Source organism: Solea solea, chromosome 7, assembly GCF_958295425.1.
Source record: "Solea solea chromosome 7, fSolSol10.1, whole genome shotgun sequence".
NCBI lineage: Eukaryota > Metazoa > Chordata > Actinopteri > Pleuronectiformes > Soleidae > Solea > Solea solea.
In genome coordinates this window covers 22947527-22964994 of record NC_081140.1, presented here as the reverse complement: position 1 = coordinate 22964994, position 17468 = coordinate 22947527, and the positions used below count along the sequence as shown (strand labels likewise).

General features: G+C 42.7%; 1 protein-coding gene across 5 annotated transcripts in view; it reads right to left on the bottom strand.

Moving 5' to 3' along the window:
* The window catches only part of nectin1b (nectin cell adhesion molecule 1b), a 144491-nt gene extending 136894 nt beyond the window's left edge, over positions 1 to 7597 (bottom strand). For all 5 annotated transcript variants that reach the window (XM_058633301.1, XM_058633304.1, XM_058633303.1 and 2 more), the window contains exon 1: positions 6787 to 7597. In XM_058633301.1, coding sequence (XP_058489284.1) covers positions 6787 to 6838 — 52 coding nt within the window. In that variant the 5' untranslated portion in view covers positions 6839 to 7597. The remainder of the gene's footprint in view (positions 1 to 6786) is intronic.
* Between the last annotated feature and the right edge of the window lie 9871 nt (positions 7598 to 17468).

Sequence of the window (17468 nt, the reverse complement as noted above, 5' to 3'; positions counted from 1 at the left end):
ATATTTTCATTCAAAAGAGGCCCTGTGAACTTCTTTTCCATTTCAGCTTCACCCCCGGCGGATATTTATTAGTGGATGGCATATGCAGTGGGTGAGCGGGCTAATGGGATTGACAAATATCTTTTTTTTTTGAACGGCGTTGCAGATGCTTTTGGTCGGAAGTTGTAGAGACACTTTTCCGCGTCTCATTAGCTGACTTCTTTGAGGTCACAGATATATTTAAAAAAAAAGGCCAGAACTGATCTGAATTTAAGTCTTTGCAAGCTGTTTTTTTTCATGAATTAAATGGCAAATTCAAACTCATTGCCTGAAAACTATTACCTTTCAACTCTGAAGTATAAACAGTGGGATTTTATTATTGTTATTATTGGCACTGGGGCCAGTGGAATCTTCAATGTATGTATTAAATGAAAGGCCTGTGACTTGTATGTCAACTGACATCGTGACTGAACACCGGACAATGAGAGGCAGAGCTGAAAGCAAAAGCATCAACATAAGGGCACGTTATTGTCATATCAGCATTAAATCTAAACCCTGACAACTACAACTTCATGCTGATGTAAACAAGCCTGCTCCTACAACTGCCTACAGACGGCCACTAGCAGAAATGTAGAACAGCAATAGCGTGAGACGGCACCCGATGTTTCCCCTTCTTAGACCGACTGACATTAAGTGTTGGCAAATGGTTACTTTTTGCGTTCACCACTGAACGTGTAATTAAATGTACAGTAGGTGATTGTGTCCTCAAGACTCCAGACTTCAAACCAGCAAAGGTCTCCATTTTAGAGGCTGAGAAACTTTAAAGGAATGTGGACACCAGGTGCAAAAACAGCAAAAAGCAAATTAGTGTGGATGTGGCCCCGGTGACATTGTCTGATGGGTTTTGGCAGCACTGGTATCAGGTCAGAGGTCTGGCCCTACAACACACTTTATCCCATATTTCCACCTTTAAAGGATCAATTTTCCTTTTTATCCCCGGACCACTCGCTGACTGGATATTAGTAATTCTCTGCCCTTTAATGGAAGCACATCAGTCCGGCTGCCTTGTTGTAAATTGACTTGTTCGGTCAGTCACACAAGGGCAGGGGGAGCATACTGATCACATGTGCCTTACTTTAAAAAGGCATGCAGCCTTAGTGGGAAGACCAGGAATGGTCCAGTTTTGCAAAGAACGACGTTTCCATATGACTGAAACAAGGAAAATAAATAAATGATGCATTAAGAGGCTGCACTCCCTTCACACGGCAGCATGGGAAAACAAAGAAACTGATGGAAGTCGATGTGTTAAAATAAATCACATTTATTTTAACTGAATGACCGATTACATCTTGAAACTACAAAATGTAAACGTAAATGTTTGGCGAGCCTTGTTGCCCGGTGTCACATAAATAGTACAGACTGTCAGAATCCCTCCCAGCGTCTGAGATTATTTACTTTATTTCTCCAGAGAAGATTTAAATCATCTCAGGAACTCTACTAAGCCAATCCTCAGATTGTATTTTTTTTTTGAAAAGCTCTCTGACAAATGCCAAGGAAAATATGGAACAAGCATAGTCAGTCAGTCAGTCAGTCAATGCCATTGTCATTCTCAAGAGCAGAGCAGGAATTTAACCATTTAATCCCTTTACAAGGAGTGGCTAAACACAACGAGTGACTCAAGAGATTAATGCCAAATCAGAATACATGCAGGGTTAGATTTGATCCCCCTTTATTGATTTCCCTCTCCTTTACTTTGCTGATTCTGTGATTCGAGTTAAAAACCCGAGAAGAATTTCAAGGACTTAAAGCGTAGCGTTGTAGCTGCAGCGCGATAAGCCAGTGCAAACGTGATAAACGTGTTACCCATCCTGATTCAGCGCGGTGGCTCCGTACACGTAGAGTAGGGCAGTGGGAGTGGGACACTCTACGCTAACAGCCAATCAAAAACACTGCATGTTGACAATGAACTCCGTGTTCTGACAACACGATATCTAGTAACCGTAGACGGCCAGTGTCTGGGACAAACACTGCTTGTGATATTTGACTAAACTTCCTTATTTCCCTGAAATAGCATCATCATTCAGAGGCAACAGATTCAGCTCCAAACAATTTCATCATCAGAGACATGCAGAGAAGTTGTGAACTCCTCGCTCGGGACCATGAGTCATTAATTTAATCCCAATCGGGGCCAAAATTCCGCATTTAAAACTACAAACTCCCAAACGAACGAAAAAAAGGAATTCATTTTTCAGCACCAGTTTGCGGAGCTTTCTTCACACACACGCCGAACACTCAATGTTGTCATAACCTTTTCCATTATTTAGCTTATCATGTTTTATTCATCTATTTCGCAATACGCAGCTTGTATGCACGGACCACAGGGTTTGGAAATGTATGTCAGCGAGGAGGAAGGAAGCCACCATTCACACCTGATATTAACTTCCGTCATGAGGTCTCATCTTATCACATACTCGACATACATCTGTTTACATCTGTCTCCATCACTTGTGATCTTACAAACTTCCCTGCTCTTGAGGTAAATACGCGGAGATGTCATTTCTATTCGCAGAGAACAGGGAGCCGAGTCGGGAGGGGCTCGAAACTACTTGGGAAAAAGTAAGAACCGATGTATTGATCAGTGTAATGTAATGAAATAACTCCACATATGAAACATAGTGACACGCAAACAATTACCAGAGGTAATTAAGAGGTTTAGGAAACAGAGGTCGACATTTTCACAACTATTGCAACTAAATCAAGACATTGGTTGGGAATCTGGAATAACTGACCAATTAAATGACATTAAGATAATCGTAGACCATGGGATTGGAGCACAAGATACACTTCACACCCGAACTGTCCATTTGTGAGCCAATCACAAAAGTCAGTTATTAATGTCAGGGTTGAATAGCATCAAAGTTACAAAAAAGAAATCGACTCTCGCTAATTTAACCGTTTCGACACTGAAAGAGAACTCTCTCTTGATGAAGGCCCACGTCCTTTTCCACAATTACAGAAAAGACGCTTTACAGAGACGTTTCACGCAGTGTTTGGAGGAGGATTTGCCAAAGACCTGACAGCAGAGGCACAATGTGCTAAATGCCGAAAGAGATGAAGTTTGAGTGTCCAAGTGCCTCTGTTAGTTCTTGTGGCAAAAAAAAAGTGAAGCTTAATCTCCTGTCAGTTCCACTCAAGCTCGTCTCCCAGGTCTCTGAGCTCTCTCTCATCCATCCATCACCTCAGTGGGAACCAAAGGGAGAAATCCCCAAGGGAATGAGGATCAGAGCAATTTGCGTTGGCACTAACCTTCATGGCCCAACAATGCCATCGCGACTCTCTCCATTTCACTGTATCACAGCTATCATTAAAAGGGAAACACAATATTCACGGACAGGCAATTAGAGTTTTCTGAGGGAAAAGTGTAATTGCCCGTCTTTGACTTCGCTCATTTACAAAGTAGAAATGAGCAAATTCAAAATGCTCATTACAACGCTCGAAACGGGAAGAAGTATTCCTCCCATTACATCTGAGGAAAGCTTGCTCAACATCAAACATCTATTTCAACCCTCTTCATAAACATGTGCGCGTATGTCCTCAGACCCGCTCCCCCCCCACTGTTCAGTCAATCAATCAACGCGAAGAAAGTATGTGACATTTCCAGCACAAAGGCGGTTTTCAATGTGCTTTCAAACGGGCCTGAACAACACGCTGCAGCAGCACAGCATGTGTGCGTTTGTCAGGAGTCACAAGGAGCTGTCGTGTGTTTGCTGACAAGACTGTGCATAGACATCAGGTAATAAGTTGCGCAATTAACCCTAGAGAGTCTAGACAATAACGCGGCCTATCAAAACGAAACAGAGAGCATTACGTTTCTCTGGAGATGCCATGTGAGAGGATATTAACACAACAAAAGGGGGCGTCGGTGTGCAAAATAATGCGGCGGCGTTCTGATATTGCGAGGGATGCGGTATTAAAGAGAAACCCGCATGAGAGTCTGCACGCGGTGACTGACAGTGCCGAACAACAGGGGGGTTGAAGCGGAATTATTTTAGCTTTCATGGCGCCAAGCTATTACACAGCCTGCGATTCACAGCTACATCATTTCGGAGCCAGAATAATAATACCTTCAAAGTTGATGCTTGTCCACCATTCAGTAGTTTATTTCCCAAATGTTTAATCCAACTAAGATGAAGAATTAGAGCTGGAAAATCTGCTTATCCCACCACTGAGAGTGATATCCATACGAGTCTGTACAAAATCAGCGCCCAAGGATGGAGCCAAACCATAAACAACCACCTGGATGCTAACTCAATTCACACTCAATTAAATACCAGTCTGGAATACGACTGAGATAATATAAGAGTGGGGGAACAGTCGCTGTTATTATTCACACATCCATTATTCTCCATGTTCCTCTTATTTGATAATCTATTGGCAAGCAGCTTTGAATATTTTCTGTTTATGAATTTGGCACTCTTGTGTTTCCTTCAAATGGTAATTACCATGACTGGCGCAAATGGTTTTCCCTGACGGATAACGGGAACGCGCTCTGCTGCTACTTGCATTTGTTCGAGCCATTCCCACTTGTTTGTGCTTGGGTAATGAGGGCAGAGTCTTGAACACGTTGTATATCAATTAGAACATAAAAGACGCCGGGCATTTATGGCCACGCCCTTTAACCTCAGGGCGAAAGATCACATTCTTGTTTTTTTTTTTTGCATTTCAAAAGAAATGGCTCCAAACAACTGTTGAAATAAAATGTTTCCAAGCCCTTTTCCCTTCATGATGGGATGTCTGAGAGAATGAATTATGCAGACTCTTCTGTTAAAAAACACACCACATCTATAAAATGTGAAATAAAGAGTGAAATACAGCATGGAGTCTAATTAGGCTTTGAAAAAAAACACCTCCTGCTTTGCTGAAATAAGACATTTCTAGGACACTTTAAGAGCAAATTTTTTTGAGTGAGATTTTCCACACCCTTGAATGAACAGCTTCAAAAGATGCCCTCCACAAATCCCAAGAGAACCAGTTAATCCTGATCTTCTCCACAAGCAAAGGGATCATCTCAATGTAAATCAGACAGGGCCTTTTGATCAAAGTATTCAATCAGTCCAAAACACATGAGGTCATAACGAGCTTCCATGTGAACGAGGTCAGAGTCGTGGTCGTCCATGGGTTCCGTGGAGAGAAAGTAGTATTGGGCCAAATGAAACAAAATATTCCACTATTAGACTCGTCACTGGAGCAACATCACCAAACCGCGTACATTCCGCAGTTGGTCAAGAGAACATTGGTGCCATTCAAAACACGATCCCACATTTCTTGACCACACTCGACCCTCTCCCATGTGTTGCTTCAAAAACAGGGGCGCCAGACACGCTGTGTTCACACCAGATGCAGTTTTGGACATTTAGTGACGCAAGTGTTTTAAAACAGAAGTAACGGGCTGTTGTGGAAACGTCTGCAGTGACGAAACCGCCGTAATGTGTGTTTCAAAGCCATACGAGCGAAACGGTGAAATTCGTTATGGCGTTGTGACGCACAAGATGGCGGTTCCTTCTCCGCAGACAACTTGTGTCGTAGCGCTCCGAGTGCCCACACACAAAAATCATACGTCTCCGCCTCTGTTATGAGCGCGCTCTGGCCGCTGGCATGTACGTGACGTCATCCAGAGAATCTCAACGCTGATTCGCCGGCATGATTTTTCGCCAGTGTTAACAAATTTCAACTCGGGCGAGAGACGCGTCGTGTGCGACAGGCGTCTGAAGGCGTGAACGCAGCATGAGATGTAAACAAACCGGAAACTGTCAGAGAAACCTTTAAAAATCTGCATCATGGATCACAAAGAAACTTGAAAAAGTGAATATATACGCGGTCGTTTGCCATTGGTTTGATTGGCATTAGATTTAATGTGAAGGTGATCAATGTCAGTTTATCAGCCACTAATGCACCCATTAACCCCACATCCACACACACACACACACTGTAGTTGCGAGGACATTTATTGACAACATGCTTTGCCTCAACCATGTGAAATAAATGCTGAACCCCAGCCCTAACCCATGGCTTCTCCCTTTAGGGATCCCACAACGGATCATCAGCCTCCTTCGCCTAATTGTATCCCCCCCCCCCCCAAAAAAAACCTTTTAAAGCCATTTAATGTTGTGGGGGCTTACTAACATATCGCCACAATGTCAAAAATGCACTCACAACAGTGGTCGTGAACCAGAATATGTCCTCACAGCCTCATAAAACACACAAAGATGATCTTCTAGGACTATTATTCGGATGACAAATCATCATCATCATCACATCCTGTGTTACTCATTCACACAGTAACATGGGGTTTGACTTAAAGTGTACTTAAAGTGTAATTACGCAGGGACTTGAGCTACCATTACAATGAGATATTGGAAAACTTGGGAGACCACGGACTGCCTGACTGACTGACTGGCCTGCACGGGTTCGCACATGTCGCCATCTGCCTGCAGCTCGGGTAAGTTCATTATTTTCGCAGCCACATACGTATTCTGCAGCCGTTTGGCGAAGGGGGGTGAGGGGGGCTGCTGAACACAGAGCACACTTACAAACTCTCATTTGCACATGTTGCTGCAAAGCGCAAGCGATCGCATCGATCCACTCATTCATGCGTTAATTAAGTGCGTGCCATTGCACAAATACACACGCGCAATGGGGCGCGAAAAGAGATGGATGAGGAGGCGGGGGGGTGGTGGTGGTGATGATGATGATGATGATGATGAAATAAGGCAGATCAGTCGGATTAGTGAGTTTCCTGCGACTTACCGTGGATGTGCAGCGCCAACAGGAGTATCCACATCCCCACGCACATCGCCATGGCACCTCGACTATCCGGATCTTACTCTTGTAAACCCGCGAGTGGGTGAAATGTGTGCAACTTCTGCAAATCCCACTTTGGCCACCGACTAGTCCACTTCCCTCAGTGAGCGGCCGCAGAAGCAGACTTTCGCAAAACTAGGGGGATGACGGCGGTGCCCGAGCATCAATGTCGCGTCCGCGGCGAGAGTTAGTGTAAAAAGTAGCAGCTGTTCGGGTCCCACAAATGATCCCGATCCAAGCGGAGGCAGATGGTGTGTTTAGGAAAACACGCAGAGCAACGAGAGCTGGGCTCTTTTCAAAGCGGCTCTTCGAGTTTAACCATTCAGCCTTTGTTGCTCCATGCACCGCAGCGGCTGCACAACTCTCCCTCTCTCTCTCTCTCTCTCTCTCTCTCTCTCCCAGTATACTGTGGAATAGAGGCAAAGTGGGCGGGGGGTCCTTAATCGATGCTTCACTGGGAAGTTTCCAAGACTTGCGGAGTTCCTCCCGGGAAATGTCGCCTTTCCCTTCCTTCCGCAGAACTGACACAACACCTTACAGATAATCTGCTGGCACTGTTCCCCAGTAAGTTCCCCGCTTCGAGCTGAACGCAGCACACGCGCAGGACTTGCTGTGTTGTGTGGAAATGAGGGTGAGGTTTCACGCGCCCCCCAGCTTTCCTGTTTCCCTCTGACTTCGGATGAGACGAAATAGGAAATAGAACGGGTTGCGCTTATCCTGCTTTGCCCCCGCTGATCAGCACAATGTGCTGCTGCTTCTGCTGAGTGTGGCTGAAGCTTTGGGAGAGATCGGGATCGGGTGACGCTGTGTGCAAAGGGGAGGAGCCTGGATTGTCCTGCAACACACACACAAAAAAAAAAACTACAGTGGGCTGCAACAGCCAGTGGCGGTGGTAGCGCGCAAACTTTCTCCACCACTCACAGAGGGGTCTTTAAAATCCATCGTTTGGAGTGAGCATGTGAGGAAGGAAAGGGGGGGGGGGGGGATATACTGTGGATCCGTCGATGAGAAAGGGTGGGGAGGAAGAAACAGCGCCATTGATGCAATGATTTATGACCAAACCCTTCACTGTGGTAAGCCAAACAAATGTGATTAAATGTTGAGAAAACCACACTGAGAGACACTTATTTTCCTGATGATGGGAAGTATGGGGAGAATTAAAGTCAATACATACAATCAATGCTCAATACTAAATACAAAAACTCTGCTTTAATGTCTGGAAAGTGTGCAATTATACAGCAGTAAAATTGGGGTTGTGTATAAATAATTAATAATACTTTATTTACTGTCAGGCCTTCAGAAAGTATGTGGAAAAAAAAGTCCAAAGTCCAAGTTTTGTGGTAACCTTCACTAAAAAAAGTAATGCTGCCACAGAAATGCACCAAACTCGGAGAGGAAGCACGTGGAGCATGCACATAAAAATAAATCATTTTAAAAAGTAAAAAAAAAAATAATAATCTTTTATTTGAACAAGTATACTTGAGAGAATGAACCAAGACAGGGGGACGAGGGGAAAGAAAATGAAAGGTAACATAAAACGAATAATCTCAAAACACAAGAGGAAGAAAATGGGCGATGATAAAAATAGCGACGGCAAATGCAAGAGTAAGAGCAAGAGAGGTGGTTATGAGGCCTATCATGACCTCATTGTTTCCCCAACATGAATATTGGTTGTATTCATGAAAAAAACCTTTGCAGATTCTCCTGAACTCATTCTCATGTGTACAGATTTGAAAATGTCACTTTTTTTGCAGTTCCATTGCACTTATTTGCATTTTAGTTCTTAACAATGTGCCAATGTTTCTACCTCCATCAAGCTTAATGCCACCTAAAAAAGAATAATGTAAGGGGTGTGTCTTCTAAATGACCTCATGTTGTTATATCGTAGGGGAGATGTAGCCCACACTACTTTTCCTCATCCTTCATGTTATGTGTTTTTAGCTTCTTTTTTCCTTCTGTAGGCTTTCTCGTGTTATTTTATCTTTCGATTAGAGGCTTAACATGATTCTTTACGGTAAGATTGTGTTTCATTCCAAAATACTTTGTGGTCCAGCTCAAGGCATCACCGGTTAAATCGTATGATAAACCGAGGAGCTGCATTTATCGCTGGCAAATACATCCGCTTTTTAGTTGAAATACTGGAAGTGAGAAAAGTCAAATGAATTCCAGATGAGCTCCACCAGAAATCCCAATGACCCCTGCAGCACCCCAGACCACATGCACACCACACGTCTGACAAATAAATCAGGGTGGGGCAGTGAAAGTCAAAACGCGACCCGAGCACTCGTCACGAGCGTGTTCTCAAAATGAGATAACATTTATCTGAAAAGGGAGGGGACATGCAAAGATTTGTTCAAGAAAATGAACACATGAAAGATATTTACGTCCCAGATCTTTGCTGGAAAACCAAAAATGGTGAGCACTCGTTTTACATTTGGGTTAAACGTCTAACTGAAGATGAATGTCCTCACAACTAGAGGAAGACGTGGTGTGTCTGATCTGCATGTGTGTGTACCTCACACGGGTATAAGGGCTTATAAACCAGCTGTAGCGTATGAGGTAAAATAGTGCACTGCTAATCCTCCCTCCTCCTCCTCCTCCTCCCTTTCCCTCTGTCCTCCCCTCTCCTGAGCGAGCTCATCCTTTTCTCTAAAAGCAACCTAACAGGATCAGACATGTGACAGTTCTGCCTGTAAACAAATGGGGAGGATGAATGTGATAACAGTTCCCTCTTGTGGACGGTACTTCTGCAGATAATTATAGGAGACCTGGCTGAACACCACATGCTTAATATGGCAAGCGTTGTCTTGTTTGGACCTCTGCAATCATGATTGACTATCAGCCGCCCAGGATTATTATCTGCATTATGTGAACAGAAAGAGGAATTACCTGGCATGAGAGAAGAGCGTCAGGCCAATTGGTTATTAGGGTCAGTGTAGTGTTTGGGCCACCGCAACATAAATCACACAAATGGGAAACCACAGTGTGACTTTCCTTGTAAGTGAGGCGATGCATGGTTAATAAACATAACCCTCAATCCCGTTAAATGCAATGAAACCGCTCGCGTGCATTCGTCATGGATAAACTCCAGACCTGACGTTTTGTTTTCGTCGGAGCTGTCAAGGAGACGCGAAAGGGCTGCTGCTCGGTGGAATTCTGCATGCTTGTCCCGAAGTGCTGGTTTTAGCTGGATGGAATGATGCCAGCTGATAGTTGAAGTCTGAATGGTATTGATGTTCCCTCACAGGGCACACGAGGAGAGTGAAGTGGAAATTCATGGGTATCAACACAAGGTTATGAATAAAATATACAGTTATTGGATGAGATGTGTCAAATGTATACTGCATTTTTACCATTTGGAAGAAAAACACTTGGCTTCATAAACCTTCAACAGAAAAAGCAGCAGCAGCAGCAGCAGCAAGGAGAAAATTAGAGACGAGTTACGAGTTAAATATGATAAACATCGGACACATTTTTGTCATAGGGAAGGGGATATTACCCATTACTCCAGGACAGCTATCTTGAATGTGCGCCTATGCAAGGCAGTTATATATAAAATGCTTCAGTGGCTAGAGTTCATTAGTCAGCGATGACTGCGCTGTCCTGCCCGAGTCTGGGAAGCTGACAACAATGAATCCATGCTCTGCCAAACTTTCCCGTGGCTGATAATGGCTAAAAATCTTTGGATCGCGCCCCCTTGCCTTTGGTGCGTTAACTCCAGTGCCCCTTTCATCGAGCGGCCGAGCCTGTGATTGATTTACAGGCGGGCTGATGAAATTTGATACGCTCATTTTGAACTACAGCTGTGCCAGAGCTCACAGCGAGGCTCGGGCTGGTGGTAGCGATTTAGGAACTGTCCTACATATTAGATTTTTTGGAGAGGCATCAAAAGCACATATTAATAAGGATACTATCCATCTGTTACGTGATTATTTTTAAGTCAAGCAGAAAATAAATCACTCCTGACAGACATCAGTAAACGTGTCACAGGGTGTGAGCGCGATCTGTTTCTCTCCCAATTTCTGTCATCATCTCGGCTCGTGATGCAAACACTGATTTATGCAATACAATATCTGTCATGTCTGTAGCCCAGTGCGAGCTGTCACAAGCTTGCAATTGCGAGCGCAAAAATTATGGTATAACTTTGGCAGAGTGCTGATGAGAGAAACCGAATCCAGGTTTCCCGCCGATCAGAATAGCATGAAATTTGCTCTGGGGCCGACCCAAGTCTGCCACCCTGGAGAGCAAATGCATCTTTTTGATCCAAACGTGGTTTGTTTCCTCGGCCTGGAAAATAAATAATAGAACATTTGATGGGGGGAAAACGATGGCCTATACTCGCTGTGTACAAAGGCAGATCTGCAATGTTAAATCAGCCCAGTTTCCAGGATCATTTGTTGACATTGTTCTATTTATTTTTATATTACATGTCTACAGTTGTGCATGCAGTGTTCAAACCGCTTCTGTTTCTTTTTGGCAAAATAAAGATCATGATTAATGCTATCGCCTGGTTATTAATGTGGTTAGGATTTAGGTTTACCAACAAAGATCATGGTTTATCTTGCATTAAAAACGCCATACAAATATCTTCCAATGGCGGGTTTTGAACTTGTGTCAAGCTGTGGTCTGTTGCTTGTTGGATGTTTTGTACCACTACCATTTGTCTCTAATACTACATCATGTCAAAAAATGTCCCTGTAACTTGAATGAAACCACTTGGCAAAACATCACATTTATACATTTTATTGTGCGCAGAATGAACAAATGCATGTTTCCCCCAACGGCAGCGAAGCAATTTGTTTTCCGGCAGACTGTAGGCTGGTTATATTTATATTAATATTGATCTCCTGACATATGGAAAGCTTGCATTGTACAAGCAGCAGATTTTATTATCTGTACATGATAACAACATCTGGAACCAGCAGACAGCCCGTGCTAGGCTGCCATTATCCGATTCCCTTGTCCATTTAATTCATTACACGTTACTAAACAAATTACTGACTATTTAACTTGATATAGTGGACAGCCATTGTGTTACCTGACTGATTATATTGGTAATGCTTTATGGTATGCATTCTCCACAATGATGCCGGTGAGCCTGGATTATTTTTCCCTGTGAAATGACCGGGTGACACTGTGTTGCATAATCTACCAACAGCTCATAGATACAAAGATACTTTGTAGATTTAAATACTCTTATCAAGAGAGCAAACATAATTCATATTCCATCCATTACCTTCATTTTCCCAAACACACGCACACACCGACACAGCAGAGAGGAGAACAGCTAACACGGTACTGTGTGAGGCAGCTGAGGTGTTACCAACCAGTGTTTATGCACAGCATATTATCCTTTTCATCAAAGATCGATCAATGGGAAATAATCTGGCTCCCAGTATGTGCTGGTAAATTAACTGGAAGAAAAGGAAAAATTACTCATAGAAAAAACTTTCAAGTGCCTTGTTCCCTCAGTAGCCCCTTGTTGGGCAATCTAACTTTGTGACCTATTATATGAACATGTAAGTAGATGTTACCAAATGTGCTTCAGTAAAGTATTTTACATAAATACACGTATGCATTTTACCATCTGTGTTTCATTAGGACAAATGTGCTAAAAAAGAATACATCTTTTATGCCATCTATCTTCTGAAATGTTCATTATCCTGTACATAGTGTTTTTTAATGTTGCTCGCATATTCACTTCGACTGCCTCTTTCTGTAACACATTTTGTCATAAAATGAAATTACCCTTTCTTCATGCGTATAGGACTTTAGCTTTGTAGCTTTGTTTTGTTCAGACAGAAAATTAACATAACAGAGTTATTACATATGCAGACTTATTGGACTCATGTGCCTCGCAAAAATCCAACTTACACATGCAAACTTTAATAAATGACCTGTGCATTGATGTAATTAAATTGCAAACGTAAGCGTTAAAGCTGATTCCTGTATTTAGGACTTTAAGACAAAACAGATAACCTGATGAAAATGAGTAGATTTAAATGAATGATGTTTGAGTTGGAAATATCAGCAGTGATAGCTGTTAAGACAGGGCTGTAAGGGTAACAAAAAATAAAAAAGGCGATGCTAATGGAAAAATAAACTTGATATTACCAGGTCATTTGTCATTACAATAGAAGCAGATTTTGTAATGATAAAGAAAATATTCCCTAATCATAACAAAAGACCTTGTTACTGGGAGAAAACCAGGTGATTTTTCTTTGTCAAGCCAAATGCTATGTGCATCTATAGTTTGCTTCCCTTTAAAAGCCATAGCTGAAATACACACACACACACACACAAAATGATGGCTATAACCAGAGAAACACACATGACACACTGTGGCCTGCAGCATTTCAAATTGTGTGAACTGAACCCACTATAGAGTCTTTTATTTATGAAGCGTAATGTGCTGCAGCTAGAAGCGAGGGAAGATGATGCACTTGCACATGTGTGGAAATGGGTGCATGTGTGTATATGAGAATGTCCCGGACACACTTTGGATCATTCTTTTCTACAGGGAGCGTTTAGGGAAAACTGTAACCGATGTTAAGAGGAAATCAATCCGTAATAAAGTAGCTCAAGTCACATCTACTACGGTTGACAAGTGAACTAGGTATATTTGCCAAATGGGGTGACTAACACGCCGGCATACAGACAACTGCATTGACATCTGTGAGGATACAAGTGACCTCTGTCTGCCACTAATGAGTGAGCATTAGCTTTAGCGTATGGGCTGAGAAATAAAGAGCTAGTGTGGCAGAAAGCTGAGTTGACACAAGGTAAACAATGCTCTTTTTCTTCCTCCACTGGCTCAACAACAGTATATCTGTATATGCAAAAGGAGGTGGACAACACCATGTTGCTCGCTATTGTCAAGTAATAATTCAAATATGTAGCATCCACTGTGTATTCCAACCACTATGATTCCAAACCACGACATGCAAATGTGAATTTAACTCTGGGGTCTGTAAAGTGTTCCTGCAACAACCTTTATCTAAAACCTGCCCCGCACTAGAGGACAAATAGCCAGATTTCGGTCCTGATTTTAGGCTTTTTAGGATGAACAGATTATCTAGCCAAATGATCCTGTATTGTGAGGGGTTAGCAGCACACAACAGCTATTAACTGTCGACTCCGACAGTTCTCCATGTCTGTTTATATTCTGAAGCCTCGTTAAGTCGCGCAGGTGTTTCTGTGAGATCCCAAATCCCTGGAATCCCCTCCCTGAAATGGTCTGATTAAATGCCAAGTGTGTGGTCCTGCTTCTTGACTGGATTGTCCAATCTGTGCTTACTCAGGATTAAAACACTGAACATCGGTTACAAAGTTCGTCGTGTCTGTGGTCTCCCACGTTTTTAAATTGTAACCCATCCTGATAGCGTCACAAAATAAAGTTGTCAATGAAAAGGTCCGTGTACGTAGCCCTCACAACACTGTAAAGCAGAGCTTGTGGAAGCTACTTTTGCTAGGTTTTCCCAGAAATGCTAATCCTAGCTTTACTTGATGCTCTAAACCCAAACAACATGCCTAATAGTTAATATTGTTTCATAGTCACACACATGAGCTCATCCAATACAAAGTGGACAAAAACAGCAGCTCATGTCCAAGTAAAATGTGATAAATTGCTGCAAACAACAACAAACTTAAAATAGATCACTGCCACGTAGCGCTGAGTCTCTCACCAGGTGTAGCATGATACAGCATAACGAGCGCGAGCATGATTACAAAGCAGCACCAGCTGTGACAACTTTGCTCATGAAAGCAGTTGCAGGTGAGTCACCTCCACACTTCCACGTCCTCGTGCAGCTGACCGCCAACCAAAAGTCACATTTTCAGTGTCGATTTCTCTATGACATGAGTCAATTTCCAAGACGGGATCCAGTGCTCCATAAAGAGCTGACATGCAATTACGCAAATGACACAATTGTCACTATAGTTGTAGTGTATTGTTTTTGGGCGTGTGTGTGTGTGTGATGTTACAGCATTAATAAAGCAATATTGTAATAGCTAATTAACAAGGCCTGTGTTAAAGTGTTAAGAATTAGATCAGTCGTCATCTATTTAAAGACATAGACCGGAAGCTCCAATTAACGCTGCGTTTGTGTGTGTGTATCTGCGTCATTACCTCGTCTATGAAACCCTAACGTTTCAGAACAAACAGTTCAGCCACTGCTGAGAAAATAGGGTTTTATTGTTTTCCTGGGCTCTGCGAAGCGGATCGGCACTTCCTTAGTTTGATGTCGTCATTAGAAATCCTCACCACTCCTCTCACCACCGTAGCGCCTCCCGGTGCGGGCACTAGTCCGGGCACATCCGGTTGCGTACATTCAACCGCAGAAGAAGAAGAACTACTCTCGTTGTAGCTGCTGAGATGCAGAGCGTCCACCGTGCCAGAGGGGGAGCTGTGTATCTGAGAGCTGGCCTATCTATTACGTCACTTCCAGGTACCTGGCCAATCACAGGACAGTGGGAAAGCTCTCGTTGGCTGGCCAATCACAACACAGTCCACGTTCTGGGGGTGTGGTTTTGGTTTGAAACAGCGCAGCTGACGAGAGCGTCTGTGAGGAGATATTTTGATCGGCTCGTTTGCAGCGATTAGGAGGATTTTAACTGTGAAAACAAGTTAATATATGTAAGTAGACCTCCATAACTAACATATATGTGTGATACAAGCATTCTATGTCGCCTTTAAAGTCCTAGTCGTTGGTGTGAAAGTCCAAATTGCGTTACAAGAAAAATCAGAATATCGCGATGCGAGTCTTACTTGAGTGAGACATTGGTCCCTATAGAAACTGTTCAGGAAATATATCTCTTACCATATTGTTGAATATGTACCTTAGAAATGACTTCAAACAAGTGTTTTCTGTCACTGTGGAATAAACCCTCACAAGGTTCTGGGGGAATGTTTAGAATATTCTTCCTCTCATATTCCTTATTCCCGTGTCTGGTGTGAACGCCTCTCTGGAGGTTGTTCCACAGCAGAGACGCTGGGTTATAGGGTCTGGGCTTTCACTAAGAATTGTCTTCGTTTGAAGTCGTCCTGTAGTTGATTCACTTTGATGTTCCCGGTCATTATCCCGCTGCATCTCCCAGCCTCTACTGTGTTCCAGCTGGCGGGAGAGACACACTGACATCTCAGAAGACACTGTAATAAATGTTGAATTTATTTCTTTCTTTCTTTTGCAGCGATGTCGAGTTTTTCCGGTCCAGAGGAGAGGCAGCATAGCTCTAAATCAAGACACTCCCTGTACCTTAATCCACCTCTGGGATCATGTGTTCATGTCAGTTAATGCAGCGCCGTATTTACAGCACAAGTATTGCTGCAGTGTTCCTCCCAAACGATTCAACCTTAGATTCATCAGTCTATTATCATTTTCCCTGTGCATGCCAGGGGTGTCAGGGGTTCTCTCTGGCAAACTTCAGGGTATTGATCGTGTTTGTGTTAGGGAGCAGCGGCTTCCTCTGTAAACCTTGAAAAGCCAGCAATATTGGACACATTTTGAAAAACAAACCGCAGCCGATACGTCCCTCCCTACCGCCTTATTTTCTGCTCTTCAAAAGCTCAACCCACTAAACACTGGAAGTTGTTGTTGTTACAGTGGAATTATGGATTTTGGCTGCATTTTCTCTACCAGAGACTACCTGAGTCACTTGGATATTTCAGGCTCTACCTCAGTACTTCAGAGGAGCACGTCTCGGATTCATCTTGTGAAGACGCTGGTAAGACAACGTGAGACTTTTTATGTTAATATTATATACAGTGGCGATTGCTCTAAGACAGCAAGGAAAGATCAACTTCCTCTAAAATGTTGTTATATGTAAAGTCCATTAGAATGCAATTAGAATGCATCATTAGTGCATTCAGAATCAGCTGTTTATCACGGTATTCCCGTAGCAGCCGCCAAATTAAAACCGCTCAGCTTCAACTGTTCTCTATGGGACGACACGGAATAGGTTAAGCTCAACGGTGATTGGACAAATGCGTCAACAGAGCAGCGGGCGCTGACGCTGGGCTTCTGCATGATGATTGGAGGAACTGACTGAATAGGCGGAGCCAATTTTTGATTGATTGACAGCGTCTGCCTAAGTCCTGTGTGGATTTTGCGAGGGAAGTTTGTCGACGAATAGCTGGTCATTATGTGTTATTTCCTGGGTGATATAGACCATTTTCATTAGTACATATACCCTGTAAATAAAATATAGCATTTCAATTTCATAATTATCGCATTTCCTTGTTCTAGTTGTTTAATTGCAGAGTTTATGTATACATAACTGGGCCTGAAATGAGCTTGCCCGGTTTTCAAAGTCCAGCAACCACCACTGATATACTATATACACTGTGTATGTATATATGTATATATATATATATATATATATATATATATATACATACATACATATGTATATTATATACACTATATACACTGTGCATATATATATATATATATATATATATACACTATATACACTGTGTATATATATATATATTTATAGTGCTTTACCTTACACTGCACTTTACACTTCACCAGTGCAATTCTTATTTACAGCACCCTTGTTGCCCCTTCTATACCTCTGTTGCACTTCATCTCAGTATTTCTTTGCTGCTACTGGGTGAAAGTGTGTGA